Source organism: Mustelus asterias, chromosome 5, assembly GCF_964213995.1.
Source record: "Mustelus asterias chromosome 5, sMusAst1.hap1.1, whole genome shotgun sequence".
Classification (NCBI taxonomy): domain Eukaryota; kingdom Metazoa; phylum Chordata; class Chondrichthyes; order Carcharhiniformes; family Triakidae; genus Mustelus; species Mustelus asterias.
In genome coordinates this window covers 137871078-137891441 of record NC_135805.1, presented here as the reverse complement: position 1 = coordinate 137891441, position 20364 = coordinate 137871078, and the positions used below count along the sequence as shown (strand labels likewise).

The 20364-nt window shown below is 52.6% G+C and overlaps 1 protein-coding gene across 1 annotated transcript in view; it reads left to right on the top strand.

Annotated features, from left to right (window-relative positions):
* Positions 1-453: 453 nt before the first annotated feature.
* cog2 (component of oligomeric golgi complex 2) overlaps positions 454-20364 on the top strand; it is a 68901-nt gene continuing 48990 nt past the window's right edge. The window contains exons 1-4 of the mRNA XM_078213344.1: positions 454-638; positions 6895-7056; positions 7141-7206; positions 9787-9867. Of these exons, the coding sequence (XP_078069470.1) occupies positions 534-638; positions 6895-7056; positions 7141-7206; positions 9787-9867 (414 nt within the window). The 5' untranslated portion in view covers positions 454-533. The remainder of the gene's footprint in view (positions 639-6894; positions 7057-7140; positions 7207-9786; positions 9868-20364) is intronic.

Genomic DNA, 20364 nt, shown 5'->3' with positions numbered 1-20364 from the left:
TGAAAGAGCTTTTTGTTCATGACAGATTGAAACAAAATGTAAATACTTATATGATGGCAATAAAATATATTTGAACTTGTACAATAAAGAATCCCAGGTGGGAGGAAGGCTGTTTGTCATGTCAATACCTTATTTAGGGTGGCACAGCGGCATAGTGGTTAGCACTGCTGCCTCATAGCGCCAGGAATCCGGGTTTCGATTCCCGGCTTGGGTCACTGTCTGTGTGGAGTTTGCACATTCTCCACGTATCTGTGTGGGTTTCCTCCGGTGGCTCCGGTTTCCTCCCACAGTCTGAAAGACGTGCTGGTTAGGGTGCATTGACCATGCTAAATTCTCCCTCAGTGTACCCGAACAGGCGCCGGAGTGTGGCGACGAGGGGATTTTCAGGAGGAGTGAAATTCTGAAAGTGGGATGTTGTCCTCCTGTGCTGCGGAGGGCGCTGTCGGTGAGGTTTCCGGGGACGGCACCTCTTGCTGCTCCGACAGCCTCCTCGGTGCCATGTCGGCGGCGGTTCGGCTGTAAACAAGCGGAGGATGGAGACTGGCCGGACGGCAGGAGCGCTCACCCTGCCCGCGGGGCCCCTCAACCTGCCCGCCGGGCCCGACTCGCTCTGCTTCAACAAAGACGAGTTTATGAAGGTGAAGCTGCCGCGAACTCCGCGCCTGTAGACCCGGCAGATCAACCCCGGGCACCGAGCCCTCACCCGGCCCCGGGCCCCGAGCCCGCACCCGGCCCCGGGCTCTGAGTACCGAGCCCTCACCCGGCCCCGAGCCCGGCACCGAACATTGTGCCCACAATCGGCTCGAACCCAATCGCCATCATCTGGACCAACTGATTCCATCCAGATCCCACTCCCCTTCCTCCTGATCTCCCCCAGACCCCGCCCCCCCATCCCCCCCCCGCTCCCCCCCCCCTCTCCCCCCATCCCCCCCCCCTCTCCCCCCATCCCCCCCCCATCCCCCCCCCCCCGCTCCCCCCATCTCCCCCCCCGTCCCCCCCCGCTCCCCCCGTCCCCCCCCGCTCCCCCCGTCCCCCCCCGCTCCCCCCGTCCCCCCCGCTCCCCCCGTCCCCCCCCGCTCCCCCCGTCCCCCCCCGCTCCCCCCGTCCCCCCCCGCTCCCCTCGTCCCCCCCCGCTCCCCCGTCCCCCCCCCCGCTCCCCCCGTCCCCCCCCCCGCTCCCCCCCCCCCCCCGCTCCCCCCGTCCCTCCCCCCGTCCCCCCCCCGCTCCCCCCGTCCCCCCCCCGCTCCCCCCGTCCCCCCCCCGCTCCCCCCGTCCCCCCCCCGCTCCCCCCCGTCCCCCCCCGCTCCCCCGTCCCCCCCCGCTCCCCCCGTCCCCCCCCCGCTCCCCCCGTCCCCCCCCCCCGCTCCCCCCCCGTCCCCCCCCCCCCGCTCCCCCCGTCCCCTCCCCCCGTCCCCCCCCGCGTCTCCCCCCCGTCCCCCCCCCGTCCCCCCGTCCCCGTCCTTCCCCCCCGCTCCCCCGCCGCTCCCCCCCCCGCTCCCCCCGTCGTCGTCCCCGCTCCCCCCCCCCCCGTCCCCGCTCCCCCCGTCCCCCCCCCCCGCTCCCCCCGGCTCCCCCCGTCCCCCCCCCCCCCGGCTCCCCCCGTCCCCCCCCCGCTCCCCCCGTCCCCCCCCCGCTCCCCCCGTCCCCCCCCGCTCCCCTGTCCCCCCCCCGTCCCCCCCCGTCCCCCCCCCGCTCCCCCCGTCCCCCCCGCTCCCCCCGTCCCCCCCCGCGTCCTCCCCCCGTCCCCCCCCCGCTCCCCCGTCCCCCCCCCCCCTCCCCCCCCGCTCCCCCCGTTCCCCCCCCCCCCCCGCTCCCCCCCCGTCTCCCCCCGCTACCCCCCCCGCTCCCCCCCCCCCCCGCTCCCCCCCGCTCCCCCCTCTCCCCCCATCCCCCCCCTCTCCCCCCCCCCATCCCCCCCCCCCGCTCCCCCCATCTCCCCCCCGTCCCCCCCGCTCCCCCCGTCCCCCCCGTCCCCCTCCCCGCTCCCCCCGTCCCCCCCCCGCTCCCCCCGTCCCCCCCCCGCTCCCCCCGCTCCCCCCGTCCCTCCCCCCGTCCCCCCCGCTCCCCCCGTCCCCCCCCCGCTCCCCCCGTCCTCCCCCCGTCCCCCCCCCGCTCCCCCCGTCCCCCCCCCGCTCACCCCCGTCCCCCCCCGCTCCCCCCGTCCCCCCCCCGCTCCCCCCGTCCCCCCCCGCTCCCCCCGTCCGTCCCCCGCTCCCCCCGTCCCCCCCCGTCCCCCCCCCGCTCCCCCCGTCCCCCCCCCCGCTCCCCCCCCGTCCCCCCCGTCCCCCCCCCGCTCCCCCGCTCCCCCCGTCCCCCCCCCGCGTCTCCCCCCCCGCTCCCCCCGTCCCCCCCCCTTCCCCCCCCCGTCCTTCCCCCCCGCTCCCCCCCCCCGCTCCCCCCCCCGCTCCCCCCGTCGTCGTCCCCGCTCCCCCCCCCCCCCCGTCCCCGCTCCCCCCGTCCCCCCCCCCGCTCCCCCCGCCCCCCCCCCCGGCTCCCCCCGTCCCCCCCCCCGGCTCCCCCCGTCCCCCCCCCCGCTCCCCCCGTCCCCCCCCGCTCCCCCCGTCCCCCCCCGCTCCCCCCGTCCTCCCCCCCCCCCCCCGCTCCCCCTCCCCCCGTCCCCCCCCGCTCCCCCCGTCCCTCCCCCGTCCCCCCCGCTCCCCCCGTCCCCCCCCCGCGTCCTCCCCCCGTCCCCCCCCCGCTCCCCCGTCCCCCCCCCGCTCCGCCCGTCCCCCCCCCGTCCCCCCCCGCTCCCCCCGTTCCCCCCCCCCCCGCCCCCCCCCCGCTCCCCCCGTTACCCCCCCCCGCTCCCCCCCCTCCCCCCGTCCCCCCCGCTACCCCCCGCGCTCCCCCCCCCGCGCTCCCCCCCCCCCGCTCCCCCACTCCCCCCCCCCCCCCCCCGCTCCCCCCCCGTGCTCCCTCCGTCCCCCCCGCTCCCCCCGTCCCCCCCCCCGCTCCCCCCGTCCCCGTCCCCCGCTCCCCTCGTCCCGTCCCCCCCCGCTCTCCCCCCGTTCCCCCCCCCGTCCCCCCCCCTCCCCCCGTCCCCCCCCGCTACCCCCCCCGCCCCCCCCCCGCTCCCCCCTCTCCCCCCCATCCCCCCCCCCATCCCCCCCCCCCCGCTCCCCCCGTCCCCCCCCGCTCCCCCCGTCCCCCCCCCGCTCCCCTCGTCCCCCCCCGCTCCCCCGTCCCCCCCCCCCGCTCCCCCCGTCCCCCCCCCCCGCTCCCCCCGCTCCCCCCGTCCCTCCCCCCGCTCCCCCCGTCCCCCCCCCCGCTCCCCCCGTCCCCCCCCGCTCCCCCCGTCCCCCCCCCGCTCCCCCGTCCCCCCCCGCTCCCCCCGTCCCCCCCCGCTCCCCCGTCCCCCCCCCGCTCCCCCCGTCCCCCCCCGCTCCCCCCGTCCCCCCCCCGCTCCCCCGTCCCTCCCCCCGTCCCCCCCCGCTCCCCCCGTCCCCCCCCGCTCCCCCCGTCCCCCCCCCCGCTCCCCCCGTCCCCCCCCCGTCCTCCCCCCGTCCCCCCCCCGCTCCCCCCGTCCCCCCCCCCCGCTCCCCCCGTCCCCCCCCCGTCCCCCCCGCTCCCCCCGTCCCCTCCCCCCGCTCCCCCTGTCCCCCCCCGCGTCTCCCCCCCCGCTCCCCCCGTCCCCCCCCTTCCCCCCCCCGTCCTTCCCCCCGCTCCCCCCCCCGCTCCCCCGCCGCTCCCCCCCCCCGCTCCCCCCGTCGTCGTCCCCGCTCCCCCCCCCCGTCCCCGCTCCCCCCGTCCCCCCCCCCCGCTCCCCCCGGCTCCCCCCGTCCCCCCCCCCGGCTCCCCCCGTCCCCCCCCGCTCCCCCCGTCCCCCCCCGCTCCCCCCGTCCCCCCCCCGCTCCCCCCGTCCCCCCCCGCTCCCCCCGTCCTCCCCCCCCCCCCCGCTCCCCGTCCCCCCCCCCCGCTCCCCCCGTCCCCCCCCCGCTCCCCCCGTCCCCCCCCCGCGTCCTCCCCCCGTCCCCCCCCCGCTCCCCCCCCGTCCCCCCCCGCTCCCCCCGTTCCCCCCCCCCGCTCCCCCCCTCCCCCCGTCCCCCCCCGCTACCCCCCGCGCTCCCCCCCCCCCCGCTCCCCCCCGCTCCCCCCCCCCGCTCCCCCCCCCGCTCCCCCCGTCGTCCCCCCCGCTCCCCCCGCCCCCCCCCCCCCCGTGCTCCCTCCGCCCCCCCCCGCTCCCCGCTCCCCCCGTCCCCCCCCCCCCCGTCCCCCCGTCCCCCCGCTCCCCCCGTCCCCGTCCCCGTCCCCCGCTCCCCCCCCCCCCCCCCCGGCTCCCCCCGTCCTTCCCCCGACCCCCTCCCCCCCGCCCCCCCCCCGTCCCGTCCCCCGACTCACCCCGTCCCTCACTCTCTGTCCCTGCTGTTGATCTCCCTCACTCCCCGTCCCTCATATAGATCTCCCTCATGCCTAGCACTAACCCTTACACTGATTTCCTTAACTCCCTGTCCCTCACTTTTCTCCCTCACTCACTGCACTGTCCGTGGTACTGGTCTCAATGACTCTGCATCTTCTAATTAGCAGTTCGCTCTGTGTAACCCTACCTCTAGGGGAATCGATGGCGCAGTGATATTTTAAAGTTTATCCATTAGTGTCACAAGTAGGCTTACTTTAACACTGCAATGAAGTTACTGTGAAAATCGTCTAGTCGACACACTCTGGCACCTGTTTGGGTACACTGAGGGAGAATTTAGCATGACCAATGCACCTAACCAGCACGTCTTTCGGACTGTGGGAGGGAACCAGAGCACCCGGAGGAAACCCACGCAGACACAGGGAGAACGTGCTGACTTCGTACAAATAGTGACCCAAGCCGGGAATCGAACCAAGGTCCCTGGCACTGTGAGATAGCTGTGTGCCACCGCGCCACCCTATTGTCACTGGACTAGTAACCTGGGTAAATCTCTGGGGACCCGGGTTCAACATATGGTGAAATTTGAATTCAAAAATCTGAAATTAAAAATCTAATGAAAAATTGATTGTCGTTACAAATCCATCTGGTTCACCAATGGCCTTTAGGGAAGGGAATCTGCCGTCCTTACCTGGTCTGGCCCATGTGACTTCAGAGCCACAGCAATGTGATTGACTCTAAAATGCCCTCAGAAATGGCTACGGAAACCACTCAGTTCAAGAGCCATTTGGGATGGGCAATAAATGCTGCCCTAGCCAGCCACAGCCCACATCCCCTGGAGGAATAAGAAAAAATCTAATTTTTTTTCCTAAAATACAGCACAAACAGGCCCTTCGGCCCACAAGTTGCGCCGGTCATGTCCCTACCTACCTAGGCTTATATATAAACTTACCTATAACCCTCAATCTTATTAAGTCCCATGTACTCATCCAGAAGTCTCTTAAAAGACCCTATCGAGTTTGCCTCCACCACCACTGACGGCAGCCGATTCCACTCACCCACCACCCAAATTCTTTTGGGAAGAATTTTGCAAGACTATTTTTAACCATGTAACTATAATCACATTTGCTTAAGTTTTCTTTTCTTCATAGAGTCATAGAGGTTTACAGCATGAAAACAGGCCCTTCGGCCCAACTTGTCCATGCCGCCCCTTTTTTTAACCCCTAAGCTAGTCCCAATTGCCCACATTTGACCCATATCTCTCTATAGCCATCTTACCCATGTAACTGTCTAAATGCTTTTTAAAAGACAGAATTGTACCGTCTCTACTACTACCTCTGGACCTCTGGCACTCACCACCAGTGTGACAAAATTGCCCCTCTGGACCCTTTTGTATGTATCCCCTCTCACCTTAAACCTATGCCCTCTAGTTTTAGACTCCCCTACCTTTGGGAAAATATATTGACTATCGAGCTGATCTATGGCACTCTTTATTTTATAGACCTCTATATGGTCACCCCTCAGCCTTCTACGCTCCAGAGAAAAAGGGCCCAGTCTATCTAGCCTCTCCTTATAACTTAAACCATCAAGTCCTGATCACCACTAAGTAGCATCCTAGTAAATCTTTTCCGCACTCTTTCTAGTTTAATAATTCTTGTTAATAAATATTATTATTTAAATCCCAAAAATGTTATTTCATTGAATCCCTACAGTGCAGAAGGGAGCCACTCGGCCCACCGAGTCAGCACCAACCCGCCGACAGAATCTCCCAGCCAGGCCCTCTTGCCTGCCCCATCCCAGAAATCTGTACATTCACCATTGTTGACCCATTTAATCTACACATATTGGGACACCAAGGGGCAATCCAGCACGGCCAATCCACCCAACCTGCACACCCCTATGACAGTATGAACCTGGAGACTATTGAAACAAGACTCCTGTTGGATGAACTGGACATTAGCTTGTGTATACCGACATGTGCTTCTGCAGTCTTTTGAACAGTGCATTGATGTGAGAGGAACAATACAAATTGTTATGCTGTTTTATCTTGCAGTGAATCATGTTTACAGCAGCCGTTACAGCAAATCTCATCTGGCTTTAACTTAATTTCAGTCCTACCTTGTAACCAAGAAAATGATAAAATGCCACCACATCGCCCCTGCTGAGTGGGCTAAGAGTCTTGGTCTATTGACTTTGACCAGGGCTGCCTCTCTGGTCAATCCGTTTTTTCAGATAGGCTGCCTTCAGTCATTAGCTATCTCTCTCAGGAGATCATACCAATCGAGCAAAGAAGTGTACTTTTATCCTGTTAGTGTCTAGGACTTTGGACCCCTTTCCTGTCTGAGGGTTTTGGAAATATATTTCAGATGATCGTAATCTTAAAGCGTAATTCATTTCTGAGAGGTTCATTTCGTCATTCAGAAGTTGACAGTTTTATAAACTGTACATGTTCATTTGCTGATTATGCATTAAACGTTAAGTAGACGTTCATTAGGCTGAGAATTTGTGTTCTTTGACGTGTGCACACTGCTTTTCATTTACAGGATGATTTTGATGTGGATCATTTTGTGTCAGAGTGCAGAAAACATGTTCAGTTGGAGACACTTCGAGATGATCTGGAACTTTATTATAAACTCCTGAAAACTGCTATGATAGAACTGATAAATAAGGACTATGCAGACTTTGTCAACCTTTCTACCAATTTGGTAAGGCTCTTTCTAACTGAACCTGTGTAGTTTTGGCTATTTGCATTTGTGCTCACTTTTTTGAAGTGTAATTTTATTTTTCAGGTTGGCATGGATAGAGCTTTGAACCAACTGACAGTACCACTGGGTCAGTTGAGAGAAGAGGTGATGGTATGTCTTTACGTCACATTCTTGTGTCATTACCATTGATGAAACCGGTTCTGAGCCAATAACTTCAGCTCGAGTTCCTCTATTTTGGAAATGGGCTATTTCAAGTTGAACCAGTTAATGAAGTTGCTGATTTTTGGCTTTTTAGTCAATGTGGACATTTTGTTTCCTTGTCAAAGCACAAGATAGTTGTGTGGAGGAAGGGAACAGTTTATCACATGTCATGAAATGATAACATTATGTCTCAGATCAATCATGTATAAGATTAGACACAGTGTGAAGATTCTCAGTAAGGTGCCTTACCTTACAAAGGAACAATATGGCCTCCCTCAGTGGGCTTGGCAATTTTGAGTCCCGAGCAATTTTGTACTGTGGGAACTGGAGTCAATCTAATCTAACACCTTTCCCCATGGATCATCTAATTGTCAGAAAGTGGAGGTTTCATGGACAAGGGAGTACCTTTTGCTTCCGGCTGCCAAGATGAAAGATGTCTTTGAGTACATTAAGTTATCCCCTTGTCTTGCTTTGCTTTTTATTTCTGTCTCTATGTCTTCCCCTACTTGTCTGTGTCTCATTTGCTAATTTCTTCCCCTCTCTCATTTTCTCTGGTCAGCTTCAGTTCCTCCCCTTCCTCATTTCTTATCTTCATTCGATTGACAGTGACCCAAGTTGATTCCTGGCTTGGGTCACTGTCTGTGAGGATTCTGCACATTCTCCCCATGTCTGCATGGATTTCCTCCCACAGTCCGAAAGACGTGTTGGTTAGGTGCATTGGCCGTGCTAAATTCTCCCTCAGTGTACCCAAACAGACGCCAGAGTGTGGCGACTAGGGGATTTTTACAGTAACTCAGTTGCAGTGTCAATGTAAGCCTACTTGTGACACTAATAAAATTATTTAAAATTATTATTCAATTTCTCTAATGGTTCACCTTTTGGCAGGTCAGGAAGTCCCTGAGCTAGAACCCAGCCATATTTGATCCAGGGATTGTAATTGCTGGGTGCTATCACTCTATGATCAGCTGTCAGATTGCGAATACCTTAGAGGGGGAATGGAACACAGCCCAGCATCTCGGATGCAGGAGTGAAATAATGGGTGGGGATAGTTTTGGTTAGGTTGGGCTTTGCGATCCAGCTAACAAGTACAATGGACTTGAGCAGGTAAGGACAGGCAATAGAAAAGAAACGCATGTTTGGTGATCTTGTTTGTGTCTTTATCAAACACTTTGTCAGTGTTTTTTAAAAATGTCTTCTCCCCTGTTATATGTCTCCTGTTCTCACTTTCTCTCTGACTCTTTCACTCCTTGGTCTCTTTTGGTCCGTTTCAACTCTGCCACTCCAGGAAGCAAACAAACAAAAAACACTTAAGTTAGCTGGGTCTGGGCGCACACTGGTCAGCTGGGTTCCATAAATAAGAAGCCTCACAACACCAGGTTAAAGTCCAACAGGTTTATTTGGAATCACGAGCTTTCGGAGCGCTGCTCCTTCCTCAGGCGAGTGAGCCACTCACCTGATGAAGGAGCGGCGCTCAGAAAGCTCGTGATTCCAAATAAACCTGTTGGACTTTAACCTGGTGTTGTGAGACTCTTACTGTGCCCACCCCAGTCCAACGCTGGCATCTCCACATCATGGGTTCCATAAGGGAAGAGCAGGAACCGAGGATGGGTTAGATCATGAAAAGAATCCAATCGTCTAAACTTTAGCAAAGGTAGCGTCTTTTGTGGTTGACATGAATCATAGCTCATCAGGTGAAACCAAAATGGCCGCTGTAAAACAACTGGTTAAAAAAGGCTTGCTCAATAACTTGAGCAAGCTCCAAATACTGAGCCCAGATGACTGAAACAGTAGCTGGGCGATCGGGAATGTTTTCGAACAAAGGCAACTCTAAGAAATGACATTTTGTTTTGAATTGAGACATGTCCTACAGTAAAGCTGCTGCTGTAATAAGTGTAAGTTGTTGAATTATCACACGATGTAGGAGCACCGAGTCTGCTCTGCCATTCAGTCAGATCAAGACTGATCAGAAATGATTATCCTCAATTTCAGTTTGCTGCGTTATCCCCATAACTCGCAATTCCTTTACTGATTATTTGATTTACTAAGTGAATTATGTTATAAGACCTTTAGTTCTATGGAAGCTACTTTCACACCCTGCTGAAAATTCCAAGTAGTGGCGAATTCCAAGTAGTGGCGAATGCCAAGTTTACAATGTCGCTTGTATAATCCTTTCTCTTGGTGAACCTTAGACGGGAAGGGAGATCAGCAAATTGATAGCTGCTTTCCACTGCTCTTTCACTGGTACTTATAGAATTGACTGTCTCGCTTCGTCCACATGATCAATCAGATGTTCCATTTGATATCAACAAATATTAGAATCTTTTAGCTTATCATTGTTACCCTGTGCGAGTATGAGATCTTTTCAAAGCTGTGAGGCAACTTGCACATTCTTGCCACCGGTCTTCTATAGTTATATTTGACAATATGTTTGAAGTACGTTGCTCTGAATAATTTCCCTTTGCTTTGAAAAAATGTGCCTTCATTTCTTGAGGACACTGACCAAGGTTTTCTCTCTCTACTGCCCTGTAGAGTCTCAAACTGGTGGTGAGTGAAGGGATTCAAGCCATTGATGACCGTCTGGTTAAAGAGGATGACATCAGAAGGAAAAAGGTGAAATATTGTTTAATATCTGATTAGGAGCATGTAATTGAATGGACTTGGTAGGATGTTGTGGCTCTGATTGTCAACACATGGTGCAGAATTTAACTAATATAAATATATTTGGAAATAAAATATATTTGTGTCTTCATTCACTTGCAGTTTACCCACTTTTCAAAACTGTACTTTATTTAGTTAGACTTGCTGGTTTAAACACAACAAACTGGTATAATCAAACAAAGTACACAGTTATATAATACCGTTTGTGACCTCGGGTCATCCCAAAATACTTCACTAGCTGTAAAGTTAAAGGCACAATAAAGACAAGTTGTTGTTGAAGTATAGTCACTATATGGTGTCGGAAATGCAGCAGATAGGATCATCAGAAATAGGAGCTGGAGTAGGCCATTCGGCCTCAAGTCAGTGCTGCCATTTGATAAGATCATGGATGATCTGATTTAGTTCAATTCCATTTTCCCGCCTGACACCTATAACCTTTGTATCCTGTGATTTACCCAAGCAACCCACTATACACCTGCTATTCTCATGCACTGAACAAACTGTTCATTCATCAGTCTCTGCATATGCATTGCATACGTAACCATTTGTTTGTGCAGGTCTCTTTAATGATGCACATGCATATTGTTATTGCCGGTTTGTCTGGGTGATGTTGCTACTCTGGAGAGTGTCCTTGTGGTACTTGTTGTTGCTGTTCCATTTGCGTTGTTGGAGACCGGTGGACCTCTGGGAGCGATGGTCAGTCTTTACTCAGTGCAGCTGGTGAGATCCCATTATCTCGTTCGGCCACCTACAGTGAAGGGACAGCTTCTCTAGTTGTTCATATATTCCTGCGTTTGTACCGGTACGCTTGGTTTTTCGTGTCCACCATGTAGGATCGAAATGACAACTGCTCTACGCATGTCCCAATTTTCCATGTGGACTGAATCCTGTTGAGAGCATTGAAAGTATTGGAGAGCCATGACTGACTCTCCAATGCTTAACTCTGGCAATGGTTTGGCAGTCTTGTTAAAATGAAATTTGGCTTTGTGTCACTCACGGCTGTTGCTACCTTTTGTTTTGCTGTTGAAAAAGTAACAGAAAAGTAGGAACTAGAAGCAGGGACAAGCCATTCAGCCCTTCAAGCCTCCTGCACTATTCATTATGATCATGGCTGGTCATCCAACTCAATAGCCCAATCCCACCTTCTCCCATAGCCTTTGATCCCCTAACCCTAGCAGCCACCTCTAACTCCTTCTTCAAGACATACCCTGTTTTGGCCTCAACTGCTTTCTATGGTAATGAATTCCACAGGCTTACCACTTTCTTGCTGAAGAAGTTTCTCCTCATCTCAGTCCTAAATGGTTTACCCCATATCCTTAGACTATGACCCCCTAGTTCTGGACACCCCCATAATCGGGAACGTCCTTCCTGCATCTATCCTGCCTAGTCCTGTTAGAATTTTCTAGGTTTCTATGAGATTCCCCCTCATTCTTCTAAGCTCCAGCAACTATAATCCTAACAAAGCCAATCTCTCCTCATATGTCAGTCCTGCCATCCCAGGAGTCAGTCTGATCTACCTTCTCTGCACTCTGTAGCAAGAACATCCTTCCTGAGATAGAGACCAAAACTGCACATAATATTCCAGGTGTGGCCTCACCAAGACCCTGCATAATTGCAGCAAGACAACGCTGCCCCTGTACTTGAATCCTCACGCTATGAAGGCCAATGTATCATTTGCCGCCTTCACCACCTGCTGCACCTGAATGGTTATCTTCAGCGACTGGTGTACAACAACACCCATATCTCGTTGCACACTCACCTCGCTTACTTTATAACTATTCAGATAATAATCTGTCCTCCTGTTTTAGCTACTAAAGTGGATAACCTCACATTTATGCACATTATGCGGCATCTGCCATGCATTTGCCCACTCACTCAGCTTGTCCAAATCACACAGAAGTATCTCTGTTTCCTCCTCACAGCTCACCCTCCCTCTCAGCTTTCTGTCATCTGCAAATTTAGAAAGTACATTTAGTTCCCTCATCTATATCATTAATATGTATTGTTAAAAGCTGGGGCACTCGCACTGGTCCCTGCAATAGTCACTACCAGCCATTTGGAAAAACGCCAGTTTATTCCTACTCTTTGTTTCCCATCTGCTAATTAGTTTTTTTTTTACCCATCTCAACACACTACCCCAATCCCATACACGTTAATTTTACACATTAATCTCTTATGAGGGACTTTGTCAAAAACCTTCTGCATATCCAAATAAACCACAACCACTTTCTCCCCCTCGTCAAGTCGATTAGTTGCACCCTTGGTAATTCCAGTAGATTTGCTAAGGATGATTTCCCTTACCGTTTCCAAGTATTTTGCTATGAAATCTTTGATTATGGACTCTAAATTTTCCCCACTACTACATCACACTGGTCTATAATTCCCTGTTTTTTCTCCACCTCTTTCTGCATGCTGTTTGGGTGCAGCATGACATTAGTCTTTGGACTGGACTACTTTCCATGCATTCAATCAATGTGTTTCGAGGATTGCCTTGTATTCATCTAAGCTAAATATGCTCAGTTTCTTGATGATTCCTTTGGCGATTTTCACTGTCACCTCAGCCTTTCCATTCCGCTGGGAATAGTTTGGAGATGATGTATAGTGTTGACTTTCCCAATCATGTGTAAAGTGGCTGATTCTTCACACATGAACTGAGGGCCTTTGTCACTCATCACAATGTCTCGAATGCCTTAAATGACTGAAGTGTGTTATCAGGTATTCCACAATCTCACCAGTAGTCGTTGACATCAACTGATCTAACTCCCTTTTGATTTGATTTATTATTGTCACATGTATTAGTATACAGTGAAAAGTATTGTTTTTTGGGCACTCTACAGACAAAGCATACTGTACTTAGAGAAGGAAAGGAGAGAGTGAGAATGTAGTGTTACAGTCACAGCTAGGGTGTAGGGAAAGATCAACTTAGTGCGAGATAGGTCCATTCAAAAGTCTGATGGCAGCTAGGAAGAAGCTGTTCTTGAGTTGGTTGGTGTCCTCGGACTTTTGTATCTTTTACCCAACGGAAGAAGGTGGAAGAGAGTATGTCCGGGATATATGGGGCACTTAATTATGCTGGCTGCTTTTCCAAGGCAGCGAGAAGTATCAATAGGTGGGAGGCTGGTTTGAGTGATGGACTGGGTTTCGTTCACAACCCTTTGTAGTTTCTTGCAGTCTTGGACAGAGCAGGAGCCATACCAAGTTGTGATACAACCAGAAAGAATGCTTTCTATGGTGCATCTGTAAAAGTTGGTGAGAGTCGTAGCTGACATGCCAAATTTCCTTATTCTTCTGAGAAAGTAGAGACGTTGGTGGGCTTTCTTAACTATAGTGTCGGCATGGGGGGACCAGGACAGGTTGTCGGTGATCTGGGCACCTAAAAACATGAAGCTCCCAACCATTTCTACTTCATCCCCATTGATGTGGACAGGGGCAAGTCCTCCACTACGTTCTTGAAGTCGGTGACTATCTCCTTCGTTTTGTTGACATTGAGGGAGAGATTATTGTCGTAGCATCAGTTCTCTATCTCTTTCCCGTAGTGTGTCTCGTCATTGTTTGAGATTCGACCCACTATGGTGGTGTCATCAGCAAACTTGAAAATCGAGTTGGAGGGGAATTTGGCCACACAGTGTATAAGGAATATAGTAAGGGGCTGAGGACACAGCCTTGTGGGGCACCGGTGTTGAGGATGATCGTGGAGGAAGTGTAGTTGCCTATCCTTACGGATTGCGGTCTGTGAGTTAGGAAGTTCAGGATCCAGTCGCAGAGGGAGGAGCTGAGCCCTCGGCCACAGAGTTTGGAGATGAGTTTCATGGGAATGTAGTCAATAATAGTCTATGGAGATAAGTTAATCAATTCTTGTGAAAATGAAGAGGTCTGCTTCCTGCTTCCTCCGTGGTCTGTCTAGAATGTTATGCATCATCAGCGGCTCTCTAGCTTGCTTTAGCTTGGTACTCGTTACAAGCACCGCGCAGGCCGATGTGTTCCTTAATTTAGTTGCTTATGTTCGGCCAGAAAAGCATATCTCTTGCCGTCCTCATTTTTGACTCATTTCCTTGATGGCTTACATTGATACTCTTCAGAATCTCTCCTCTCACATCTTTGGGGATAATGACTCTTAGGCTGTCAGTTCATCTCTGAATGCTCATTACGCTCTTGTGACCACATGTGTGTCCATAATGCTCTCAGGCCATCCTTTCATCAATACTTCTACCAGCATTTGGAGAGTTGCATCTTGTGTAGGTCACTTGATTTGAGCAAGACACTTGTCTATGTCCTGGTGGGGTTAATGACTTCTAGAGCATGTCAAGCAGCCGCTTCACATTGAAGTTGGAAGATTTTGCTTTCTGTTTCATCATCCTCGGTTTTATTCCTCGGGGAGATCTGCTTTTGACAGCGTGTCAGCAATGTACATCTGTTTCCCTTGCTTGTGTATCAGATCCAAATGATGCCTCTAAGGGCGGCATGGTGGTGGAGTGGTTAGCACTGCTGCCACACAGCGCCAGGAACCAGGCTTCAATTCCAGCCTCGGGTCACTGTCCGTGTGGAGTCTGCACGTTCTCCCCATGTCTGCAAGGGTTTCCTCCGGGTGCTCCAGTTTCCTCCCACAGTCCAAAGATGTGCAAGTTAGGTTAATTGCCCATGCTAAATTGGCCCTAGTGTCAGGGGATTAACAGAGTAAACATGTGGAGCTATGGGATAGGGCCTGGGTGGGCTGTGGTCGGTGCAGACTCGATGGGCTGAATAGCCTCCTGCACTGCAGGGATTCTATGATTCTAACATCCTTTGTAGACTTTTGGAACAGAAAGTAGTGATTTGAAGGAAATATTTTGACATGGCTTGTGGTTGAACTCCACTGTCACTTTGTCTTTCCCAAACGGATATTGATGATAATACTCAGAAGCAAAGACAATAGCCAGCCACACTATTTCTCAATCGGAGCATAGCGCTGCTCAGTTTGCACTAAGCAATGTAACTGAGAGTCCTTGCTGCATTAGGATTGCTTCAAGGCCTGTATCGTGTCTCACACTACAAGGTGATTTCCTCATTGACGTCATAGTACGTCAGCTCTGATGTTGTTGTCATTAGTTGTTTGATTTCAGTGAGCCCCTCTTCTTCTGTGTCCCAATGCCACTGCACACCTATGGCAGTGAGTTGGCGTAATGGTTCACACTCTGACAAATTATACAAACATTGTTGTACTGCTTTCACATCTGGTCATTGCATCACTGCTGCAGCTCTCACCTTTTCATGGTCTGGATGGAAGACCTTTTTCTGTACATGCCTTTTGTATTTGACTTCAAGCACCTTCAATCGCAGTGTTTTGTTGGTCACCATTAGGTTCACCGAGAAGACTCTCTCTAACAGTCATGCTAGATTCTGATTGCGGTCAACAATGGCTTCTTCCATTGTGTCTCCAAATCCACAGAATAACAAATCACCCACTATAGCTTCCACTCTGGGCCGATCACTGACCATCTCATGCTGTCTGTGTTGATATTGTTCTGGAATCATGGAAATGCAAATGGTATGCAAAACCATCTATAGCTCCTGAACGGCATCCAGAAGGTTGTTTGACAACTGTTACTTTCACCCAGCTTCACCTCCCAATAACTATCCTTCATGTCTAGGGTAGCAAAGATCTTTGTCTTGGCAAGTTGTGTCAAAATTCCTTTGATGGTCGACACGGGGTAGTGAGACCTCTTCAATGCTTTATTTATATCCTTTGGGTCGATGCATATCGTCAGCTTTCCAGGTGAAATCACTGCTCCTTTGCTGGGCGGCACGGTGGCACAGTGGTTAGCACCGCTGTCTCACAGCTCCAGGGAGCTGGATTCGATTCCTGGCTTGGGTCACTGTCTGTGTGGAGTTTGCACATTCTCCCCGTGTCTGCGTGGGTTTCCTCCAGGTGCTCTGGTTTTCTCCCACACTCCAAATATGAGCAGGTTAGGTTGGTAGGCCATGCTAAATTGCCCTTTTGCGTCCTGAGATATCTATGTTAGAGGGATTAACAGGGTAAATATGTGGGGTTTTAGGGATAGGGCCTGGGTGGGATTGTTGTCGGTGCAGACTCAATGGGCCGAACGGCCTCCTTCTGCACTGTAGGGATTCTAATCCAGTCTGTGGGAATTGTTACTTTCTTGGCTCCCTTCTTTTCCAGCCTACCATCTTGTTTTTTAGGCTGGACATAAGGACAACTGGAACTCTTTTTGGCAGATGCTGAGTTGATCTTGCACTCTTATCAACTTCAAGACAGTATTCACCAGGAAGACTTCTAAACTCTGAAAACATCTTTGTACATCTTTCGGATCTGTTCGGCAGTCAGTGGTTCAGCGCGCTGAGGCACATTATAAGTCACTTTTGGCACACCTAAGCCTTAGACTTGCTTCGGTTGAAATGAGTGGCTTTGACATGTCATCTGTTTTTTCCATCCTACGGGGAGATGGGCGGCATGGTGGCACAGCGGTTAGCACTGCTGTCTCACAGCGCCAGGGACCCAGGTTCAATTCCCAGCTTGGGTCACTGTCTATGCGGAGTCTGCACGTTCTCCCTGTGTCTGCGTGCGTTTCCTCCGGTTTCTTCCCACAGTCTGAAAGACGTGCTGGTTAGGCGCATTGGCCGTGCTAAATTCTCCCTCAGTGTACCCGAACAGGTGCCGGAGTGCGGCGACTAGGGGATTTTCACAGTAACTTCATTGCAGTGTTAATGTAAGCCTATTTGTGACAATAAATAAATGGATTTAAGGTGGAATACAATTTGTAGCCGTCTCTCCCCAATGATGTTGGAAGTGTTAGTACAAGCATTGGTTTTGGCTTGTTAAGTTAATCTGTTACACTCTTGTAGTTTTGCCATTGCAAGTGGAATAACTACCAGTTCCGCCGCATATCATCTTTCATGTTGACAGAAGCTGGGAGAGGAAAGTTAGCCGCCATTTTGACTCACCCAGTTGTTTGCTTTCCTATTCAGTGACTTTCAATGGCTTATTTTAGACGCTTTCTGCAGATAGTGAGGAACATTGTCAGAGGCTACAGAAGGATATAGATAGGCTGGAAATTTGGGCAAAGAAATGGCAGATGGAGTTCAATCCTGATAAATGCGAAGTGATGCATTTTGGTGGGAATAATGTAGGGAGGAGCTACACGATAAATGGAAGAACCATAAAGGGTGTAGAGACGCAGAGGGACCTGGGTGTGCAAGTCCACAGATCTTTGAAGGTGACATCACAGGTGGAGAAGGTGGTGAAGAAGGCATATGGCATGCTTGCCTTTATAGGACGGGGCATAGAGTATAAAAGTTGGGGTCTGATGTTGCAGATGTATAGAACATTGGTTCGGCCGCATTTGGAATACTGCGTCCAGTTCTGGTCGCCACACTACCAGAAGGACGTGGAGGCTTTGGAGAGAGTACAGAGGAGGTTTACCAGGATGTTGCCTGGTATGGAGGGGCTTGGTTATGAGGAGAGATTGGGGAAACTGGGGTTGTTCTCCTTGGAAAGACGGAGGATGAGGGGAGACTTAATAGAGGTGTATAAAATTATGAAAGGCATAGATAGGGTGAACGGTGGGAAGCTTTCCCCCGGGTCGGTGGTGACGTTCACGAGGGGTCATAGGTTCAAGGTGAAGGGGGGGGAGGTTTAACACAGATATCAGAAGGACATATTTTACACAGAGGGTCGTGGGGGCCTGGAATGTGTTGCCGGGCAAGGTGGTGGAGGCGGACACACTGGGAACGTTTAAGACTTATCTAGACAGCTATATGAACGGAGTGGGAATGGAGGGATACAAAAGAGTGGTCTAGTTTGGACCAGGGAGCGGCGCGGGCTAATTGTTCTTTGTTTCTCGTTTCAAGGCTTCATTCTATGATCATCTTGCTGGTGCCAGTACAGAGCGAGACTGCGGATAGTTGGGAACCTGTCTCGGGGGCAGGGAATTCAGATGGTGTTCGTAAAGCAGAAGTGGAAATGAATAGGGTTGGGAAGCATTTTCTGATCAGGGCCAGTGTGATCTCCTGGACTCGTTTCGATCGCCACAGGGGGTCGGAGAGGAATTTCCCAGATTTTTTTTTCCCCATATTGGCCCTGGGGTTTTCACTCTGGGTTTTCGCCTCTCCCTGGAGATCACATGGTCTGGAATGGGGGGGTGGGGGTGAGTTAATAGGTTGTGATGAACAAAGCATCGTAGCTGTGAGGGACAGCTCGGTGGATAGGATATTAGGATGTAGATAGGCTGGAAATTTGGGCGGGGATCCTGGATTCAGGATTCAATCCTGGACCGGGGAGCGGCGCGGGCTTGGCGGGCCGAAGGGCCTGTTCCTGTGCTGTATTGTTCTTTGTTCTTTGTTTGTGTTCCCCATTCTGTGGCTGTGGCTTTTCTCCAACTCTTCAAAATTTAATCTCAGCGCCATTTTATGTTATGTGCTCAAAGACCACAGTGCCTTTAGCACAACGTCTTTATTAGAACTGAATGTCAAATGGCTGCCCGCAGCCTGAGTCTCATGGCAGAGGTCACATGACTACAGCAAGCCAGGTAGGGGGACCTTTAGGACTTGATTGCATTTCAATCCCAATCACCCTGCGACCGTGTCAATCAGAAGGATGTAATGGTCCTCTGACGACAGCCCCTGTGAGTGTGGCGATCATGTTTTGAATTAGCTGTTTAAATCTCAGTCCCATCGTGCAGTGCCGTGTTTGAGTTTATTCTCCTCAATGCTTCAGTTTGCTGCAGTGCAACATTCTCATTTTGCCTTCTGCTCATTAGTACAGAGACTAGCAGACTGCACCTGAGCCATTTTAATCTTAAAACTTTGCAGGTGGCTAAAAATAAACAGTTGCTGGCGATATGATAACAGGATGAGTATTGATTCTTGGGCCCTGTGGTAATTTAAATCCCTTCGATCCATTCAGACACTTGTTGCCATTAGTGGCTGGTCCCAATCTGTGTTTGGTGATTCAGTAGCTCACTGTTCTCTAGTTTCACAACTGATCTTAAAGAAAAATACGTCTATTTGTCCATCTTCCAATGTTGGGGAGGCATTTTGGAACAAGGAGGTTAAAATGTATTTGTACGCACTGAATTACTCGGAGGATTATCAACGGTGATATCACCATGCAGCTGATATTCATGTTGTCCATGTTTCTTTGTGTTCATCCTTTTTATTTGACACTTGTGAACCAAATTTGAATGTTGAGCAACTTGAGCACCTAATGTGTTACTTGGTCTCTAAAGAAGCCTTTCAGCAGAGAACGCAGCATGCTAGTTTAGTAGAAGTTAATGAGTGGCATAGATAAGGTGAATAGCCAAGATCTTTTCCCCAGTGTAGGGGAGTCTAAAACAAGAGAGCATTGGTTTAAGGTGAGAGGGGAAAGATTCAAAAGGGACCTGAGGGGTGATTTTTTCAGACACGGTGGAACGAGCTACCAGAGGAAGTGGTAGAGGTGGGTACGATTACAACATTTAATAGACATAGATAGCAAAGTTTAGAGAGAAATGGACCAAACGCAGGCAAGTGGGACTAGCTCAGTTTGGGAAACGTGGTTGGCATGGGCGAGTTGGGCTGTTTCCACGCTGTATATTTCTATGACTCCAGGTAATATTTTGGGTTCGAATAATGTTTTGAGAAGGGGTTAAAGGACAACTCTTGCATCTCCTGAACTTGCATGGGAAGGCACCATGGGATGCGATGGACCAGAGTGTTGTATAGCTAATAGGCACCTTTGGGAAGCAGAAAGATGAGGAAGGGAAGGTGTGTTTGGTGGAATTGTGTGGAAGGTGATCTGCTGAACGTGGTGACTGATGGGAATTGAAGGTGAGAATGAGGGACCCTGTGTGAGAGGAGGTTGGGGGAATGGAGTGAGGGCAGAAGGACTGGAAATGGGATGTACCTGATTGAAGATCACGTCTATGATGGTAAAGGTGAATGCTCAGTTGAGGAAAGAGACTAGCATTTCCGAACCTGTGAAACGGGAGATGGCGTCTGTCAAGGATTTGCCTAGCAACAACAGTAACAAGACGGTGGCACAGTGGTTAACACTGCTGCCTCACAGTGCCAGGGACCTGGATTTGATTCCTGGCTTCGGTCACTGTGCAGAGTCTGCATGTTCTCACCGTGTCTGCGTGGGTTTCCTCCGGGTGCTCTGGTTTTCCCCCACATTTCGAAAGATGTTCTGGTTAGGTGCATTGGCCGAGCTAAATTCTTTCTCAGTCTATCTGAACAGGCACCAGAGTGTGGTGACTGGGGGATTCGCACAGTAACTTCATTGCAGTGTTAGTGTAAGCATGCTTATGACAATAATAAGTAAACCTTAAACTTGAAAAGGCCTGTAAGGTAGAAACCTGCCTAGCAACAGTAACAACCAGCATTTCTAGGGGCAGGCAAGCCTCTGAAAGTGATCAAGGCATTCCAAAGGCATGAGAGCATCAAAAGATAATCAGGTATGAATTGCTCTGAGTAGAA